The sequence below is a fragment of the Poecilia reticulata genome, chromosome 8 (genome assembly GCF_904066995.2).
Source record: "Poecilia reticulata chromosome 8, P_reticulata-male-v2, whole genome shotgun sequence".
Classification (NCBI taxonomy): Eukaryota; Metazoa; Chordata; class Actinopteri; order Cyprinodontiformes; family Poeciliidae; genus Poecilia; species Poecilia reticulata.
In genome coordinates, this window is record NC_088837.1 from 21,032,434 (window position 1) to 21,052,110 (window position 19,677).

Below are 19,677 nucleotides of genomic sequence, written 5' to 3' on the forward strand. Positions count from 1 at the left end.
AATACTGTTGCAAGGAACTGTAAATGTTTCACCAAGAGATAAAGCTGATAATCTGCTGAACAAGAACAGATTACATAAAAGGCTACATGTACTGTAGACACTTGGAAAAACCAAAAACGTGGATCTTTGAATATGTAGAACCCTCATCCAACAGAATATTCCTGCTTTCCTTCCCTCTCTCTTCTTTGCCTATACCCTCTCATCTCATGAAAGTGCCGTGAACGCGCACTGTGGGCTGCTATTAAATGGGCGGACTTGAATCCGCGGGCACGCTCACAGCGGCTCCGCAGATAAAAGTGCGTGAGCCGCGGGTCGGCTGCTGCTGTAACTCTGCCTTCCGTAACCAAAGAGACCGGATCGAACCTGACGACGGGGGATCGGGACCAGTGCTGGTGATGCATTTACGGCTTTAACCTTCTTCTTCTGACTTAAATCATAATTTAAATATGCTTTTAAAATATTTGAAAAAACTAGAGCTTGTGATTTATTAGATTTTTTTTTCCAAATAGCGTTTAGATTGCCTGCAATACCTAAACTTTGAAGAAATAATGTTTTTTTTTTATTTTGCCTGAAAATAGGTCGACAAATCGTTTAGATAATTTAGAAGCAGCTTAAAATTCATATCAAACAATTTTGCACGTCATTATTTCATTTCCAGTTGGCCTTTGACTTATTTTATTAAGTCGTTCCTCTAGTTTCCTAATTGAAAACGTAATACTTTCTTCATTTGCCTTTTAATACAATTCGATACTCCAATTTTTCCCCACACACAGGTTCGGCCAGCCGCACAATTTGAAAGCCTCTGCGATTCAGGCCAAGAGATCCGTGGGCGCAATTCAAGGTGGGACCCAGTTTAACCGCTTTGTTCGCATGTTTGCAAAAATATACATAACAATTTGCTTCAAACAAATTGCATCATTTGCATATAGGTTTGCAATTTGCAGTTGTGCTATTTAATCAGTCCTTAGTCCTTCCTGATTCCTTATAAGTTTTATATTATGATTTACTTATTGTTTTATTTATTATTCTCATCTGTGGGACTTAGGGGAGTGGAGCTGGTCAGTCATGGGGGATTCAGTCTTCAACTGCTGTTATGTCCCTCCTCAGCCCCCAGGTGAAGAGGAGCAGCTCAGGTCCAGGCATACAGGCATCATGGCCTCCCATTCTGCTTCCATCTCCCCGGACAAACGCTTCATCATCTTCTTTGACTTCGATGAAACCATCGTGGATGAAACCAGCGACGACATGGTGGTGCAGGCCGCCCCGGGTCAGTACCTGCCCGGCTGGCTGAAGGACACCTATCAGCCCGGCCGCTACAACGAGTACATGCAGCGAGTACTGGCCTACCTGGCGGACCAGGGCGTCACCGAGAGCGACTTACGCAGCATCATGGAGAAGATCCCCGCATCCCCCGGCATGCTCACCCTCTTCCAGTTCCTGCGCAACCGGTCGGCGCATGACTTTGAGGTGGTGCTGGTGTCTGACGCCAACACCTTCTTCATCGAGTCTTGGCTTCGACGCGCCGGGGTGCGCCAGCTCTTCCACCGGATCTTCACCAACCCGGCCACATTCAACAAGAACGGTCGGCTGGTGTTGCGGCCCTTCCACTCCCACGAGTGCCAGCGGTGCCCGGACAACATGTGCAAGCAGGTGGTCGTCAGGGACTACGTGGCGCGCAGGACGCAGGAGCGCGGCCGCCCTTACCAGAGGATCTTCTATGTAGGGGATGGGGCCAACGACTTCTGTCCTGCGCTCTCGCTCGGGCCCCGAGACGTGGCTTTCCCACGCAGGGACTTCCCCATGCACCGGCTCATCACAGAAACCCACGAAGCCATGCCCGGGGAGTTCAAGGCGGTGACGGTGCCTTGGGTCAGCGGGGAAGATGTGATTACGCGATTGAGGAAACTAGTGGCGGAATAGAGAGTTAGATGGGAGAGCAGAAAATTAATTAGTACAATAAATAGACTATTTAACGTCACGCTCTCAAGTGAAACTCGTAAAAAATATCATTCTAATAGCAATAAGAAACCTTTGTGAGTAAAGTTAAGGGTCTCCAAAGCCTGTAACAAGAACAGGCTGTGAACTCCTCAGCTAAACTTAAAAGAGAGTGTGCATGAAATCAGAACCTAATGTATACCATCTCTACAAGTAAAGAAAACGTCAGATCTTGGAAAAGTATTTGCAGAAAATGCAATACGATATTACCGCTCATGTATTAATTATATGGGGTAACTTAGGAGTTGTTTGTGTTTACATGTGGAATGATTAAAAGATTTAAAATGTCATTCATTTATTTCTCCCCAATATTATTTTTGTTTTTTTTTTATTTTTTTTTTAGAAACAGCACAGTTGGAACATGACTTGGGTTTGCAAATTATTGCGTCAACCTGACAACACTGCCACCTAGAGGTGATGGGCATTAATACAGACCAAACTGTATTTTTATTCAGTTTTTTTATTATTCTTTTTTAATCACCATATATTTTAAGAGTTTTGTCTAATTTAGAGATGCATTATATTGTAAATTAAATTTTATTTTTATCTCTGTAATTTGTCTGTTATCTTGTTTTGTCTGTACCATGTATAGGCCCAGCCTATGAAATACCACCAGCAGGAATAAAGCCATAACCTGAAACAGTGCTTGTGTCTCAATCTATTTTTATTTAATTTAATTTTTTTTACAGATTCTAACAGGTAGCAGTCATGATATAAAAATGAGTCTTTTATTCAATATTCAGTCTTATATTAAACTCTCTTGATTAAATCATAATAAATATGTTGACAGTTCCAAAAAGTCTTGCATTTTGTTTTAAAAAACATTAAAATACTTCACTGAAAAAATGTGTCCCGAAAACGTGAGTAAATAAATATATTTCAGAAAAGTTTAACGCTGGAAAAATTCTTAAATAACATCTAACTTTTTTATATCGTATTTCAGCTACATGTAAATATACAGTATATAGTTTTATTTTCCCAAGAAAATTAGTTTTAGTTGGCATGAGGTGGCAAATGTCCAATTCCATCTAGTGGTGTCAGAGGATAACTACAAATCTCATCTCAGTACAAGAATGTTCTCTTTTAGGAATAATCAGTAAATGACAATAACTAAAAAGGAGTTTCAAATTCCATCCATCCATTTTCTTTACACCCTTGTCCCTTGGTGGGGTCAGGAGGTTGCTGGTGCCCATCTCCAGCTAATATTCCGGGTGAGAAGTGGGGTCACCCTGGAGAGGTCGCCAGTCTGTCACAGGGCAACACAGGACAAACAACCATGCACACACACTCACACCTAGTGGCAATTTGGAGAGGCCAATTAACCTGACAGTCATGTTTGTGGACTGTGGGAGGAAACCGGAGTACCTGGAGAAAACCCACGCATGCACAGGGAGAACATGCAAACTCCATGCAGAAAGACCGGGGCCGGGATTTGAACCCAGAACCTTCTTGCTGCAAGGCAACAGCTCTACCAACTGCGCCACTGTGCAGCCCAGTTTCAAATTCCAATGAGGAAAACTGAATACAAGTTAATTGCTAACTCTGTTAAAATCTGGGGGGAAAGGATAAGGCAGTTGTGCAGAATGAGGGGCGTGTAAGAAAAACATCCATCCATCCATTTTCTTTACACCCTTGTCCCTTTGTGGGGTCAGAGGGTTGCTGGTGCCCATCTCCAGCTATCGTTCTGGGAGAGAGGCGGGGTCACCCTGGACAGGTCGCCAGTCTGTCGTATAGGGCAACACAGAGACACACAGGACAAACAACCATGCAGACACACAGTAACACCTAGGGACAATTTAGACAGACCTGTAAGAAAAACAGTGAATACATTTTCAAATGTCTCAGAAAAGGTTATACAGGTCTCAACAAAACTCTTAAAATAATTGGAACCCCTTTAATATGACAGAGAAATGTGATCACTATAATCTGCCTGAATCTGTTAAGTGTTTTCATGGCTAAATAGATTGTTCATATGCTTACAAGTTAAAGAAGCACCAAACAGATTAAATATTAACAGTACAATATAAAGTCTTTTTGAGGGATTGATAAAATAAAGTAAAATAAAATAAAATAAAATAAAATAAAATAAAATAAAATAAAATAAAATGTCAAGTTATGAAAAAGGTAAAAAACGAATACAGGCACTTTTTATGTACATTTCTCATCTATCCTCAAGTCCAGTAGATGGCAGTATTGGCACTTAAAGATTTGCCATCCGCCATTAAACACCAGAAGAAGAGGACATACGGCAGTTGCATCCTGTACGCATGGCGCTATTTGAATGAGCATTTGTATACTGTTTATAAAAGTCAACTTATTGTTTTGAATTTCATATTGAGTCTCCGCTTTTTTCCGGAAAAGGTACGTATTTATAATATTATACATGATTTAGTTGGAATCCGCATGCTATCGCTTGCTAACTCTGAACAGCAACGTACGTATCTCTTACGTAGCTATCAGCTCCTTCATATCTTTACCCTTTTAGCTCGTTAGCATGACAATATGGTATTAAATTAAATATTACCCGAAAAAGATCCGAATTTCTTCCGGTCGACCTTTTTGTTTATTTTCTGTCAGGAATGTTCGTAAATTAAATACCGGGAACTAAACCGTCGCGAGAATGTCAGTGTTAGCATTAGCTGTTGTGGTACAGCCTGACTGATCATCTCTATTATAGCCAGACTTTTATCTTATTTTGCACGGAAAACGTTTAAAACTATTAAACTGTACACATTTGAAGAACCGTAAATGTATGAATTACAAATACCAGTTAAAGTTTGTGTATGTTTTATATTTCGTAAGAAACTGTACAATTTATGGGATAATTCGTTTTAGATGAAATGATGTAGAATGAATGTATGAATTTTTTTTGTGCTCTCACTTCAGTAGAAGTGAATTAATGAACCTGAAATAAAGCTCATTTGTACTTGTAGCTTTTTCCTAAGATTTACTCATTTGCGGTGCTGTGTAGGAGACTGAAATAACATCTATCTATCTATCTATCTATCTATCTATCTATCTATCTATCTATCTATCTATCTATCTATCTGTTTAAGGTTAGTTGTCAAAAAAAATTATAAAAAGAAAAGCTCTTCTGCAGGTTTCATGGAGGCTTACACAACCTGGTTGTTCCAGCTTTTTGTTTTCCATATTTTTCACCCCTAACATTTATCATTACAAAATATCTGTTACATTTCAGCCTCAAAACGTTTAATCTTCTCAGAGCTGCTGTGTTTTTTAAAAAATGAGCCCAAGACTAAATATTTTATTTCCTTTGCAGTTTTCTAGAAGATGGAGGCTGATTTGTATGACGAGTTTGGTAATTACATCGGTCCAGAGCTGGACTCTGACGACGATGACGATGATCTGGATGCAGAGGACAGGGACATTGACGAGGTATCTTTCAAATTCATACTACTTGTAATTGCTAAAGTTTTTAGTGGAAAACCTGTCATGGTGTTTATTTCTTCCAGGGGGATGAAGATGAAGAAGATGAGCCTGCAAATGAGGATGAGAACGTACCTGGCATGGAGGTGGTCCTGCATGAGGACAAGAAATACTATCCCACAGCGGAGGAGGTTTACGGGCCGGAAGTGGAAACTATTGTCCAGGAAGAAGACACGCAACCACTTACTGGTGAGATGAAGAATTTATTTATTTTTTAATGAGGATTGAGTCACATTTATTATCTGGAGCAGCTAGCTTTTAGTACCTCTGCAGAGCTTCCTTTGACTAGATTCTGAATTTGTTTACAAAAGCACTGAGAAATGTGTGTAGACGAGGTCTACCTGGTGAATAAAAACGTGTGAAAATAAGAATATGTAGTTTCATGTGTGTTGGGATTTATAATCACTAAATTAAAGCCAAATTTTTAAGTAAAAATCAAACCAGGGTTTGCATCTCCAGATTTTGCTTTCTGCTTGAGTTGTTTGAGAAACTGACTTTACTAGTGAAAAACAATATTCTTCATCAACATTGTTATGTAATTTTCTGGTGGACAAATGGTACAAGATGGAGTTTTGTCATATACTGTCTTCATTTCTCAATTGTTGGTTTTTGTTGCTCTTGAAGTGAACTTTCTTTTGTCAAAATATACCACAGTGAGTTTGATGCCTTTTTTTGTCTTGGAAAAACTTTTGACCATCTCTCGCCTTGGTCAACATATTCCCTGTTAATCTGCCAGTTGCATTCTTTTTCTGTGCACTGCTCTTTGCACAATCAGGCTTGTGCAGGTATTTGTTCTGGAGGTGGAAATTTAAAGTTTGATTTAATTTTTGTTCGCTTGTATCTATAGACAAAACGAAAAGATGTCACTAAAGATGTCATTAGTTTTTTTAAGTTTTTTTGGCTCATCTTGTTCTGCTGTTTTAGTTTTGTGACAGTTTTTGCTGATTTATCACTTTGTGAAAGCATGCCAGTCTAGTTTATCACCCTGCTTTTACAAACGCTACAAGATTTAGAGATATAATTTCTCTAAGATCTCATATTTTTCATGTTTATGATGCATTTTTCTTGCCCTGTAATTTTGTTGTTGTTGTTTTGTATTCATTTTATTTTGATTTTACCTTTATTGAAACATCAAATGTATATAAAGATCATTTTTGTGCAATCTGAAATGAATGTGTGCCGTTAACAGTGCTACAGAATACTGTCTTTGAAAACAAGACAAACGTTATGCTCATGAGCGTTTCCTTATTTCCCCTTCCTTCAGAGCCCATCATCAAGCCAGTCAAGCACAAGAAGTTCACATTGATGGAGCAGGAGTTACCTGCCACTGTTTATGACATGGAGTGAGTCGGGCAGCCCGTTAAATTTGGATAAGAATGCCGATGATTCAGAATGCAGCGGAGTGACATGCGTCTCTTTCATCCTTTGCGTCCGTGCAGGTTTCTGGCAGATTTGATGGACGGTACCGAGCTGATCCGTAACGTCACCCTCTGTGGACACCTCCACCACGGCAAGGTTAGCTGCAGCTATCTAGCTGCTGCTGGCTCTCTCACATCATGCTCTGTTCTTTGCTGGGGGATTGTCCTTGGCATTTTGCTCAAGAAACAAGTTTAAATGACAAAATATATATATATGTAGCTAGAATAAAATGAGGCCCTATGTTTATGACTTTGCTGCGCTGCTAAAGGTTGCTATATAAGCTGGAGATGCACCTGAGGGGAGAAAGTTATTCCTGCTTGTCACAGTGTTAGGAAAAAAACTAAATGTCTTTGAAATATTAAACATTAACATCACATCCAATGTAGTTTTTCCTCTTAATATCACGGAGCTTCTGTTCGCCCTGACGAATGTTTTCATTCCTCTCAGACGTGTTTTGTGGACTGCCTGATTGAGCAAACTCACCCTGAAATCAGGAAGAGGGATGATGTCGATGTGAGTGTTCCTCTGCTTCAGTTTCATTTAAATGTGTTGAAATCAACTGCGGCCCAAAGTGGATTTTGACTTTTCTTTCTTTTTTTTTTTCTTTCCCAGCTCCGGTACACAGACATCCTTTTCACTGAGCAGGAGGTGAGCCCTTCATTCATATTTGTCTTTAATTAACCAGAAAGTATTTATTTAAATCTGTTAGGTTATTACTGTGTCCGTTTATTCATCGTTTCTGGTGCTTTTTTTTTTTTTTTTTTTTTTTAAATCAGCGAGGGGTCGGCATCAAAAGCACCCCAGTCACGATGGTGCTGCCAGACTCCAGAGGAAAATCCTACCTTTTCAACATCATGGATACACCAGGTCTTGTATATTAGCACAATTAAGGTGTTTATCTGTGTTGTTTTCTTAAAAATGAACAAAACATTGACTGTATGTCTCCTTGAAAAGGCCATGTGAACTTCTCTGATGAGGTCACATCCAGCATGAGGATCTCAGACGGAGTTGTCCTCTTCATCGATGCAGCTGAAGGAGTGAGTCGCCGTTTCTTAAGAAGGGCATTCATTTTTATTTTATTTTATTTTTTTTATAGAATAGGTGAATAATCTTCTGTCGTTCTTTGACCAGGTGATGCTGAACACGGAGCGCCTGATCAAACATGCAGTCCAGGAGCGCATGGCCATCACCATCTGCATCAACAAGGTGGACCGGCTCATCGTTGAGCTCAAACTGCCGCCAACAGATGCTTATTATAAACTTCGACACATTGTGGACGAGGTCAACGGTTTGCTCAGGTAATTCCGGTTTGTTTGATTAACAGGGGAAGCTGCAAGCCTTAAAGTAAAGTATGAAAAAAATATTTGAGTTTCAAAATAAAAAGACTTTAGACTCGAGCGATTTCCCCGGCTCTGTGTTTGTGACGTTCCTTCTGTCTTTCAGTACGTACTCCACAGACGAGAACCTGGTGGTGTCTCCGCTCCTCGGGAACGTTTGCTTCGCCAGCTCTCAGTACAGCATCTGTTTCACCCTGGGGTCCTTCGCCAAGATCTACTCAGACACCTACGGTGAGACCACTTATCAGTAAACATGCTGATTTTTTTTGTTTGTTTATTCTGTTTTACACGTTTCAATTAACCCTACATGCTTGAATATTAGGCAAAACATATCCTGAGTAAACACAAACTCTGCAATTTTTTGTTCAGTTGCCCGTCTGTCTTGTTGCATTTTAAGACAAATTAATGTATTTTGTTTGTAAAGAAAGGGGCTTTTATCTGTTGAAAGGCAAGAAAGTAAAATGTGAGGGTGTGGATACTTTCCCCGTCACTGTGGATAATAGAAAACTGCACTAACTTACTCCTGTCTCCTTCCTCTGTTTCCAGGAGATATCAACTATAACGAGTTTGCAAAGCGGCTTTGGGGAGACATTTATTTCAACCCCAAAACGTGAGCACTCTGCCTCTCTGCTAAAATCTGTGAAGCTCTTCTCTTCTTTCATGTTTCTTTTTTCTTTGTTCTCTGTTTAGTCGTAAGTTCACAAAGAAGGCTCCCACCAGTAACTCCCAGCGCAGCTTTGTGGAGTTTGTCCTGGAGCCTCTTTACAAGATCCTCTCACAGGTTCGAAATGGCTCCATTTGTTTGTTTTTGTTTCCATGAAGATTAGCAGCTCAGTACCCTGTTCAAACCTCCTGTGTGTGATCCTTCCCCAAATGGTGTGTCTGTTTGTGCGTCCAGGTGGTTGGGGATGTGGACACCTCCCTGCCCCGGGTTCTGGATGAACTTGGGATCCACCTGACCAAGGAGGAGCTGAAGCTGAACATCAGGCCTCTGCTCCGGCTGGTCTGTAACCGTTTCTTCGGAGAGTTCACCGGTACGGAGTCTGACGTTTGTGCTTCATTTGGATTTGATTTAAGTTTTTCTCCTGGTGTTGATAAATATGGATATGGAAAGGATTGTGGGGAAAATATGTATATTCTCAAACTTTATTTACTGCTCCAATGTGTAAAAAGTTCACTCCAGTCTGACCTTTCTTCATCCATCCATCTTTGTTCCGTTCGTTTGTTCGTTCATTCATTCATTCATTCATTCATTCATTCATTCATTCATTCATTCATTCATTCATTCATTCATTCATTTGTTTATTCCCCTCTTTTTCTCTCCTGACTGTCTGGTTTATTTTTAAAATTTGACTGCTGCCGAGATATCTTCCGGTTTTGTTTATTTATTCTTTAAAAAATTGGCTTCAATAAGGATTCAGATTTCTGGAAATTTCAGTAGAGATTTTTTATATATATTTCTGTGGCTCTTTAATACAGACATTAATTAACTGTAAGTGCTATGAGAAATGTGTCGGTACCCTGTCGTATTAAACCATTCATTTTTTGTTTTTCTTTGCAGGTTTTGTGGACATGTGTGTGCAACACATCCCCTCACCACAAGAGGGTGCTAAAATAAAGATAGACCACACATACACAGGAGGACTGGACTCTGACTTGGGAGAAGCCATGGCAGAATGTGATCCTGATGTGAGTCATTTCATGGCTTAGTATCATCTTCTTTACAGGAAAGTTAATATATTAAACAAAAAAAACCATTATTTTAATTTTAAGTCTCCTCTTCTCACTTCCTGATGTTCCTCAGGGTCCCTTGATGTGCCACACCACTAAGATGTACAGCACAGAGGACGGGGTCCAGTTCCACGCCTTCGGCAGGGTTCTGAGCGGTACCATTCAGGCAGGTCAGCCGGTCAAGGTTCTGGGAGAGAACTACACGCTGGATGACGAGGAAGACTCGCAGATTTGCACTGTGGGTCGCCTCTGGATCTCTGTTGCCAGGTAACCTTCCGGTTTCGCTCGTTTATGAAGCTCCGAAGTCGGCGATTGCTCGGTAGACTCACAGCCTCTTCCACCGTCTCAGGTACCAAATCGAAGTGAACCGAGTTCCTGCGGGAAACTGGGTTCTGATCGAAGGCTGCGACCAGCCGATCGTGAAGACGGCCACCATCACAGAACCACGGGGGAACGAAGAGGTCCGGGATCACTGAGAAGCTTTTTAAAAGATATTTAGAACTTTGAACCACAACAAAGAAACTTCTCTTTCTCCAACAGGCTCAGATCTTCAGGCCGTTAAAGTTTAACACGGCTTCGGTCATCAAGATCGCCGTGGAGCCCGTCAACCCGTCCGAGCTTCCCAAGATGTTGGACGGGCTGAGGAAGGTCAACAAGAGCTACCCTTCTCTAACCACAAAGGTACATCTGAGCACCATCGCCGTGTTGAATTATTTTATTTACTTTGGTGGGTTGGAGCTGACTGACGTGTTGACTTGTGTTTCAGGTGGAGGAGTCTGGAGAGCATGTCATCTTAGGGACAGGAGAGCTTTACCTGGATTGTGTCATGCATGATCTGAGGAAGATGTACTCAGAAATCGACATTAAAGTACGTAAAATGTCCCATTATAATTATGTAACTTCAACATTTTAGGTTGGTTAGGAAGAAACTGCAGGTGAATCTTAATTATAATAGATTGTCACTGAAAAGGGCATTTATTTCGGTAATTAAATTCAGAAAGCAAGGACTAAGACGGCTTCAGCTTATAACTGAACAAGAAGAAATTATGCCATAGATAGTTTAAACAATAATAACACAAAAGTGTAATGTTATAACTTTCACAAGTTATAACATTAACTTGTTATAACTTGTGAATACCTAGTTATAACAAGTTAAACTAGGGAAAGAGTGCTTTTTGACACCAAGCAAAATTAACCCCAAAAGGTCATTGCTAAAAAACATAGTTTACAGAATGCTGCATCGAAGCATATTAATAGAATGTTGAGTGGAAGAAAAAAATCAAACTAGAAAAATGTGACGAGTAACAGATAACCACAACCTTCAGATATATATATATATATATATATATATATATATATAGTCTTTGCTATAGCAGTGTGTTCAAAATTCATATTGCATATTGCATAGGACTGTCTGGACTACAGTAATTGCTGCCTAATATATTCCAAATGTTATGAACTTTCATTTTACATGCTAATGCAGCATTTAGCCAGCTGGACAGAGACTCATAGCAGCAGATGCTCACATTGGACACAAAGGACATTACCCAAAATGCTGAAGGTTACAGAGTGATGGAAGGAGAAAATAATCGTCCTTTTTGCACAGCAAGCCCCAATCACGAATCCTGCTTCAGTTCCCAAAGTATCGCAGCGACTGAAGGTGGTGCTTCAAGACACGTCCACGCTGAAGTATCCAGGAAAAGGAGCAATGTCCATACGCCGGAGCTTTGATTCTGTGCAGACACACAGAATCAAAGCTGTTAAGATGCAGTTTCTACAGAGAGTGATAATTTGGACAACCATGTTATCTGTTGGAGTCATCCAGCCACGTTTGATCAAGTCCAAGGTCATCACTGCCGTCTACCAGGACAATTTACAGTATTCTGAAGTGATGCTTATTATGGAGCTACTTATTTTACCTCCCTGCAGAACTGTGCACCTGCCCACACTGCCAAAAGCACCTGCTTTAGTGACCATGACATCACTGAGCCTGACTGGCCTTCAGGCTGGTCTGACATGAACCTCATAGTGATGCTAAGAAGCCCCGTCCAGAGGAAAGATGAAACACCACAGACACCAATGTCAATGTTACTGTTATAGCAACCTGACTTCTTCAACACCTTTGTAGCCCTGCTGTGATAACGCAATAATTGATGCAAAAGGAGCCCTGAGCACATAGACAAACTCGTCCATCTGTATCATTTTGATTGATGTTTGGACTTTTAGCTCACAGTACTTCTAATCATTTCTGTGATTAGACGCCAAACTCAGACTGTAGATCCTCTCCCACTCAACTCCTTCAGACTAGCAGCAGCAGCAATTGGCTGGTGGAACTGAGCTGAGTTCATCAAGAACTGGTTCTCCTACGAACGGTTGTAAACGGCATAATGAGGAGCAATGTTGTGTCGATGTGCTGAAGGCAGAGTGTCGGAAAGAGCAGAAGCTTCTTAAAGAGACAGAGGCCCAATTTCAAGATATCAAATTACAAAATCAAATTAATTTTGTCATGTTTAATATATAAAGAATATTTATACTAATTTAAAAGTGACATCATTAGTTGACTGCGCTATAAAATAACTTCAGCAAAACATGTCTGCGTATTTCATATGCAAACAAAATGGCACCACAAATAAAAATGTGTGGATTATTGTCATTATTGCAGTTGAAAAGTGATTTTTTTAAAATGCTTTTGTTGATATGGTTTCCTTAAACAAATCTCCTTTTAACTTTTTCCCTTCAGGTCGCTGATCCCGTTGTGACCTTTTGTGAGACGGTGGTTGAGACTTCGTCTCTTAAGTGCTTTGCTGAGACGCCCAACAAAAAGTGAGTGTTTACCCTCATCTTGTCACATCCAAGTCGAACACAATGGCAAGAGTGTGATCTGATGGCGCTTCACCAGATAATTACAGCTGCTCAGATAAAGGAGCACAGACTGAGAATGGTTTGATTTCCAGGAATAAGATCACCATGATCGCTGAGCCTCTGGAGAAGGGGCTCGCCGAGGACATCGAGAACGAAGTGGTGCAGATCACGTGGAACAGGTACGCCGCTGAAGGCTCGCCCGCTCGCTGCTGCTGCTGCTGCTGCAGTTTAATTGACTGCTTTATTATCCGGGTGATACAATGTGCCTTTCATGTCAGATGTGCTCGTTTTGCTTTGATGTCAGCTTAATTCCTCCACATTTCCGTGCTTTTCTGACCATTTATTCTCATTTCATCCGTTGCTGGGATTAATGAGCAGCTATTGAAAAACGAGGTTCTGCAATTAAACGCGGTCATAGGAGGCAGTGGAGGAAAAAACGTATTTAAGAAGTGAGACATTGGAAGTTTCTAAATACATAGGTGCTCGACAATAACTTGGCGCTCGCTGCCGAGCAGCTGCCTGTGCATCACAGAAATTCCCCCACGATGTGGCCTCACTTTTGCTTATTGATTAATTCACTCTCTCTAATTAAATTGCACACTGAAAGCATGCGAGCACTTCCCCGTTCCTCTTGTATGAAGAGCAGGCCTGATTACATCCTCTGCTTGAGTGAGGCTTGCTGTCTGTGAGGCCATCTGGACCTGGTTCTGCCAGCATATAATAGCACATACCTCTCTTCCATTAACCCCCCCGTCGCTCCCCCAAATAAAGCAATCTCTTTAATGTTCCAGTTGACACACTGCACTTCCCATCACTCCCCCACCCCCAACCAGTAACTGTCCTGTTTTGTCATGGCAGGAAGAAGCTGGGAGAGTTCTTCCAGACGAAGTACGACTGGGATCTGCTGGCTGCCAGGTCTATCTGGGCCTTTGGACCAGACACAACGGGGCCAAATATTCTAGTGGATGACACGCTTCCTTCGGAGGCAAGTCAGAAAAGCTATTGGCAGCACAACTCATATATTCACTTATCTTGTTTCATGTTTTTTGCATTCCAGCGTTTGCCACAGTTATTTCATGAAATGGACCTTGTTTTTGTCTGTCTTGTACAAAAAGCTGATTTTTCTCCATCTGAAAGTCAATTTAAATGGTTTCCAGGTCAAGATCAGGAAGAAAAAAAATGTGTTTTCAATTTTGTTGTTTAGCAAATATTCATGATATATACACATCTCATACATCCGATCATATTTAATCTGCAGTACTGCCTCCACATCTCTCTGCAGCATCCCAGCAGATTGTGTGCCTAAAACTTCACGCTTTACAGTTTCCTGTTATCTGCATCAAATTCATGTTGAATGTTTTCACTTATAGGTTTAAAAAAAGGTAGAAATGGATGGAGAACTCTGGAGATTTGAGTGCGGAAAAGCATGAAATTAAATGTTTTAGTTCTTTGGTTATTAAAAAAAACCCTAAAATGAGTCTTTTTGCTTGTTTTTGATGAATGTATTGATAAAAATATTGTGTTCTTCCAGATGATCTCAGAGCCTTTGTGTGTTTTCTGCAGGTGGACAAAGCTTTGCTCGGTTCAGTCAAAGACAGCATCGTTCAGGGCTTCCAGTGGGGCACCAGGGAGGGGCCTCTGTGTGATGAGCGTAAGGACCTACACTCTTCCTCCGAATGAAATGTGGACTGATTTATTCATATTTTTTGTTGTTTTTGCTCCTGTCAGCTATTAGAAATGTGAAGTTTAAGATCCTGGATGCCGTCATCGCGCAGGAGCCTCTCCACAGAGGAGGAGGTCAGGTCATCCCCACAGCCAGGAGGGTGGTCTACTCCGCCTTTCTCATGGTCAGAGCCTTTCAGATCGTTTTTTTCTTTTAGTTTTTTTTTTGTTACTGGTGCTTCAGATCCTCTAAAATGCTTGAATTTCAATTTGGTGTTGTCAAAGCTTGACGACACCAATTGATTATTGAAAATGCTTGATATTCAAGCTGCACAATTTTGTAATAAAGTGTAATCTAACACTTAGATTTACTGTTGAAACCAGATATTTTCAAACACCTAATAAAAAGACAGATTTTTTTTCCCCTGAATGTCTGAAGTCGTTTCTCTCTCGGGTTAGTAAAAATGACCAAAATTATTTTGCAAGAACATTTTTTAGAGATTTGTTTTCCGTCTTTTTGTACGTTGTGTATAAGCGGTTAATTTGAGCCGGACGTTTATTCTTCTTTGCATGGTTTGTTTGGATTGTTTCATTGTAATGAGTATTTATTATGCCTAATGGTTGAATGAATTATTAATTGTCTTATATTTTATGCCTGGGCTGTTGAAAATTAGTAATTTTTTGTAATTTAATGAAAAATGCAATACCTTTTGAAGTATTCGTCAACTAATTTGGTAATTGGTAAAATAAAACCTCATCTTAAGCACTTTTTGTTAACCAATCATTAATCAGTTCATCCAAATATAATCAACAGATAAAGAAGTATTTTTTAGCTGCACATGTATGTTTTACTAAAAAAATAATCAAGCGTTCACTAAAGGAATGCTGTTATTGCGTCTTAGGCAATAAAATGTAAATTTTTCTTAATCAAAAAGGGAATTGAATTGTTTACATTTTAGTTTTTTTTTAATATTGAATAAAGGCGTACACGGTGTGTGAAAATATAATATTTAGCTATTTTGTAGTTTACATTGTCCCTGCTGCAGAATGTAAAATACTATCATAAAATATATTAACAGTAAGAAACTATATCATATAATAATAAACTGAAACTGTCTTTTTTTTTTGTTTTTTGTTTTTTTTTGTGTTTATGTCGTTTTTAATCTCCAATGTTTGCTTCTGGAAAAGTTTGAAAACTTGCCTTGAAAAGTGTTTGAAATCTGTTTTTTCTTCTTATTTTTAAATGTTTAATTACCTCTATTAGAGAGAAGAGTTGAACTAAACTGTGATGCTGTGTTTTTGCTACAGTCTTTCTTCAGGCCTTTCTTCCTACTTTAATCTGTAGTAACCCTTTCATTTCAGGCCACTCCAAGGTTAATGGAGCCGTACTACTTTGTGGAGGTCCAGGCTCCAGCTGACTGTGTGTCTGCCGTCTACACCGTTCTGGCGAGAAGAAGGTTTGTCTGCCTCCTAAATCAATCTTCACACTCACCGTTGTTCATTTTCTTATTGAAATAACCTTTGCTTGCCATCGATCAGAGGTCACGTCACCCAGGATGCGCCCATCCCCGGCTCTCCTCTCTACACCATCAAGGCTTTCATCCCGGCCATAGACTCGTTCGGCTTTGAGACCGACCTTCGCACACACACACAGGGTCAGGCCTTCGCGCTGTCTGTGTTCCACCACTGGCAGGTGAGATTTATGGACACTAACATGCAGTCAGCTCCTTCCTCTTGGGGGATTGGATTACTTGGCGTTTGCCTCCTAAAAACAAAAGCCTGGCTTTGTAGAAATCTGTTGAAATTAATTGCGAGATTAACTTCTGTCTCTTGGATACAGAATGATGCCGATGCTGCATGTTTTTAATGTGAAAGATGTGAATGACTTTATGAAACTATCCTGGGATATTGTTTGCATTTCTCTGTCAGTTTGTCCTTCTCTTCATCCATCCATCCATCCATCCATCACTCCTTTTCTCCACATATACAGCCTTTCATTTACTTTTTCATTACTGCAGTCATTCAGTCATCCTTTTGTCCATCGACCTGTCTGTCTGTCCGTCTCCACCATCCGTTTTATCTGTTGGTACATTTATCCACTCGTATGTTTAGCCATCCATTTATCCTTCTTTCTTTCTTGCCTCCATCTATCTATGCATTTTTCCATCCTTTCAAATATGCATCCCTTCATCTATATATTCATGTTTTTCCATCCATTCCCCATCGTATATCTGTCATTCATTCATTTTCCACCCATCTGTCTGTAAGTACATCGATCCATCCTTCTTTCTTGCATCCATGCACGTTTTTCATCCGTCTTCTTTAGCTTTTGCATCTTCTTTAGTTTTTGCAGAATAAATTGAAAGTAAAACTAAAACAAATCTGATTAATCGTGATGAATTAATTATTGAAGTAATCGTCAACTAATTTGGTAATTGAATAATTGTAAACTGAAGTGTACAAACGCTGAAAGAAGCTGTTTTCTGAAAGAGCAACACAGTCAGAGCAGCAATTAAGCCAAAGCTATAAAAAAATATAGATTTTGCGTTTAAGATGAAAGACGAACCCTTTTTGCCTGTAAATATTTTCTACAAAAATTCCTTTGGCTTAGATTTAGCTTCACTTTGTAAAAAATAAAACCTCATATTAAGCACTTTTTGTTAACCAATCATTAATCAGTTCATCCAAATATAATCAACAGATAAAGAAGTATTTTTTAGCTGCACATGTATTTTTTACTAAAAAAGTAATGAAGCGTTCACTAAAGGAACGCTGTTATTGCGTCTTAGGCAATAAAATGTAAATTTTCTTAATCAAAAAGGGAATTGTTTGTTTACATTTTAGTTTTTTTTTATTGAATAAAATGGACTTAAATGTTTAGGATGAAAAATTTTCAGAATGAGCCGATTTCTTTTATCCAATTGATCATCAAAATAATCGTTTTACTCCAATAAGGCAGCTTAGAGTGAATTTCTGTATTTATACTTTAAAAACTGACCTTTGCTGGTTTGAAAAGTTTGGAAGTGCGTTTGGGAACATGTTTGGGAACGCCGGGAGTCCCAACCAACACGCGCTGCGGCTCCGGCGTGGCGCCGTCGTCTGCCGCTGCGGTTAAACGGCTTTTGATCCCGAGTCACAGCCGAGTGCCGACTCATTACTTTTCAAGTTTTATGCGTCTGTCTGCGTCTGCCTGCTCTTATCTGACGTGTGTTTGCGTCTGCACTCCGTAGAGCTGTGTCAGGGAAAATTACCTCCACTTAGTCTAGATTAATACTTCAGTGCAAAGTCATTAATCTGTGAGCAAAAAGAAGGAGTGGAAACATTTCACGTTTCATCATCTGAACTAATGTTTCATCCCCCCGTAGGTGAAAATGAAAGCATCCGACGCGACATCAGACATGAATTATTTATGTCAGGCATGCACTGGAGAATATTTGCATCATTGTTATTTAAATTATATGAAGATGAGAAAATAAAATGCAGTGACAGATTTGGTTCTGCTTTATTTGCTTTTTATTAAGATATTTTTCTTCGTTTCATTTCCTGCTGAGATGAATCTGATTACAGTTTTTCACCATTTATTCCTTGCAAAATGTTAATTTTTTTTAAAGGAAATTCTCTTGAGATTTAACACCAATCAGCAATAAGCCTGTCACAATAACAAATCTTGCTATTTAAAGTCACTGTGATAAACAATCTTGTTGTTTCTCCAAAACAACAAATAAAATGGATATTAAACTCTCAGTGAACAAAATTGTCCGTCATAAAACGTAATAGGAGAAACCAGACTGGAAACTTTTATCATCCAGCCTTTGGTAGAAAAAAAAGAGAAAAACAAACAATCATGCAAATGGAATTTATTGAGCTCATTTTAACTTATCATGCGATTAATTGATTCATTTCTTATTGCGAAATGCTTAGTCAGCACGCATGTTGCCGTTGCTCATTCCCAATTCACTCAACAATCTGGCTCTTTTCTGCTGTTTGTGTTGGAGAGATTTGATTCCTGCGAGCACATATTGATTCGGCTGCCCCAGATAACGAGAAGAACAAAGAAGTCCCTGAACTGCCTTGTTTGGCCCATTAACCTTAAGAGGCCATTTTGTGCCTCCCTCATTAGTTTTATCATCTGCTGGCTCGCCAACAGCGTCGCGTTGAGTTTCTGTCCTCAGCCGCTCCCTTCCATCTGTTGATTGGGCTCCAGCTTCTCCTTTGATTACGTTTTCCTCTTTTCCTCCAGTCAAAATCTCCCCCCAAGGCTCAGAAAGTCTTTATTTATTCTATCATATCCCGAACCTTCGCAAGCCTCCTCTTCCTCTCCCGTCAAATGACAATGAATATCCCATTCGTCCCATGAAGGTCAGGCTGCTTAGAGCGGATTTGGTGAATAATTTTAAACGTCCGTGAGCTCGTATGCGTTCCAACTCGTCCTGCGAACGTTGCATTGTTGTCATATTGGTCCCGTTTGATGGAGTGACACTACTTGCGTCTCGTTCCCCCCCCCCCCCGTTACAATGACGGTTGCTGTGCTGAGTAAGGAAAAACATGACAGACCGTTTAAAATGTTCACTCAGCTTGTTAGCGCTGAAGGCGTTACGTGTTTGTTGAACGTAAACGCTCTGCTTCTGACGCTCGTTTTAGATTGTTCCCGGTGACCCGCTGGACAAGAGCATCGTGATCCGGCCCCTCGAGCCTCAGCCCGCCCCCCACCTGGCCCGAGAGTTCATGATCAAGACCAGAAGACGCAAGGCAAGTCGGCCGCACGCCTGCTCGCCTTCGAATTAAAAATATTACCACAAATTTAGCATTTAAATAATAATTCTTTGTCGCTTTGCAGGGTCTGAGCGAAGATGTGAGTATCAGCAAGTTCTTCGACGATCCCATGTTGTTGGAGTTGGCGAAGCAGGACGTGGTGCTTAATTATCCGATGTGAGGGAACTTTTCAATCTACAGAACAGGTGTAAACATCGGATCCATCTGCTTGTCCTCATCTTTCGTTGTATTTTTATTTTTTTATTTGTACAAAACGTTTTTTTTTTGTAGCTCGACTTGTCTTTGGATTAAATGAGAAAAGAGTTGGACTTGATTATGTTTGAATAAAAATGTTTTTAAACCAAATGAAGATGTTTTGTGTATTTTGCGCTGCCCGTGCAGATTTCTTGTTTCAGATGATGAAACACATTTTCATATCAAAGAGAACCTGAGTGAATACGAAACATTGATG

At 40.1% G+C, this 19,677-nt stretch overlaps 2 protein-coding genes across 4 annotated transcripts; both read left to right on the forward strand.

Moving 5' to 3' along the window:
* The first annotated feature begins 253 nt into the window (after window positions 1–253).
* On the forward strand, window positions 254–2,640 carry phospho1 (phosphoethanolamine/phosphocholine phosphatase 1). Of its 2 annotated transcripts, none has more exons than XM_008416994.3 (3): window positions 254–392; window positions 774–841; window positions 1,046–2,640. In XM_008416994.3, the coding sequence occupies exon 3, from the start codon at window positions 1,066–1,068 to the stop codon at window positions 1,918–1,920; it is 855 nt and encodes a 284-aa protein (XP_008415216.1). In that variant the 5' UTR covers window positions 254–392; window positions 774–841; window positions 1,046–1,065; the 3' UTR covers window positions 1,921–2,640. The 2 variants fall into 2 exon arrangements, with proteins under 2 accessions (XP_008415216.1, XP_008415217.1); XM_008416995.3 differs by having other exon boundaries at window positions 1,108–2,640.
* A 1,556-nt stretch (window positions 2,641–4,196) lies between these two features.
* Window positions 4,197–19,571, forward strand: eftud2 (elongation factor Tu GTP binding domain containing 2). Of its 2 annotated transcripts, none has more exons than XM_081610207.1 (28): window positions 4,197–4,256; window positions 5,276–5,391; window positions 5,469–5,631; window positions 6,707–6,785; window positions 6,882–6,957; window positions 7,309–7,374; window positions 7,474–7,509; window positions 7,638–7,728; window positions 7,816–7,898; window positions 7,993–8,159; window positions 8,305–8,429; window positions 8,745–8,808; window positions 8,889–8,979; window positions 9,097–9,232; window positions 9,760–9,887; window positions 10,003–10,196; window positions 10,279–10,390; window positions 10,470–10,610; window positions 10,696–10,797; window positions 12,670–12,752; window positions 12,884–12,970; window positions 13,650–13,776; window positions 14,355–14,442; window positions 14,520–14,638; window positions 15,816–15,910; window positions 15,993–16,146; window positions 19,095–19,202; window positions 19,291–19,571. In XM_081610207.1, the coding sequence occupies exons 2-28, from the start codon at window positions 5,287–5,289 to the stop codon at window positions 19,384–19,386; spliced, it is 2,916 nt and encodes a 971-aa protein (XP_081466333.1). In that variant the 5' UTR covers window positions 4,197–4,256; window positions 5,276–5,286; the 3' UTR covers window positions 19,387–19,571. The 2 variants fall into 2 exon arrangements, with proteins under 2 accessions (XP_081466333.1, XP_081466332.1); XM_081610206.1 differs by having other exon boundaries at window positions 4,209–4,356.
* The last annotated feature ends 106 nt before the right edge of the window (window positions 19,572–19,677 follow it).

Coding starts and splice junctions, on each gene's coding strand:
- phospho1 (XM_008416994.3), top strand. CDS start 1,066: ATGGGGGATTCAGTCTTCAACTGCTGTTATGTCCCTCCTCAGCCCCCA.
- eftud2 (XM_081610207.1), top strand. CDS start 5,287: ATGGAGGCTGATTTGTATGACGAGTTTGGTAATTACATCGGTCCAGAG. Junction 12,971..13,649: donor GTGCAGATCACGTGGAACAG/GTACGCCGCTGA, acceptor TTGTCATGGCAG/GAAGAAGCTGGGAGAGTTCT. Junction 19,203..19,290: donor TCAAGACCAGAAGACGCAAG/GCAAGTCGGCCG, acceptor GTCGCTTTGCAG/GGTCTGAGCGAAGATGTGAG.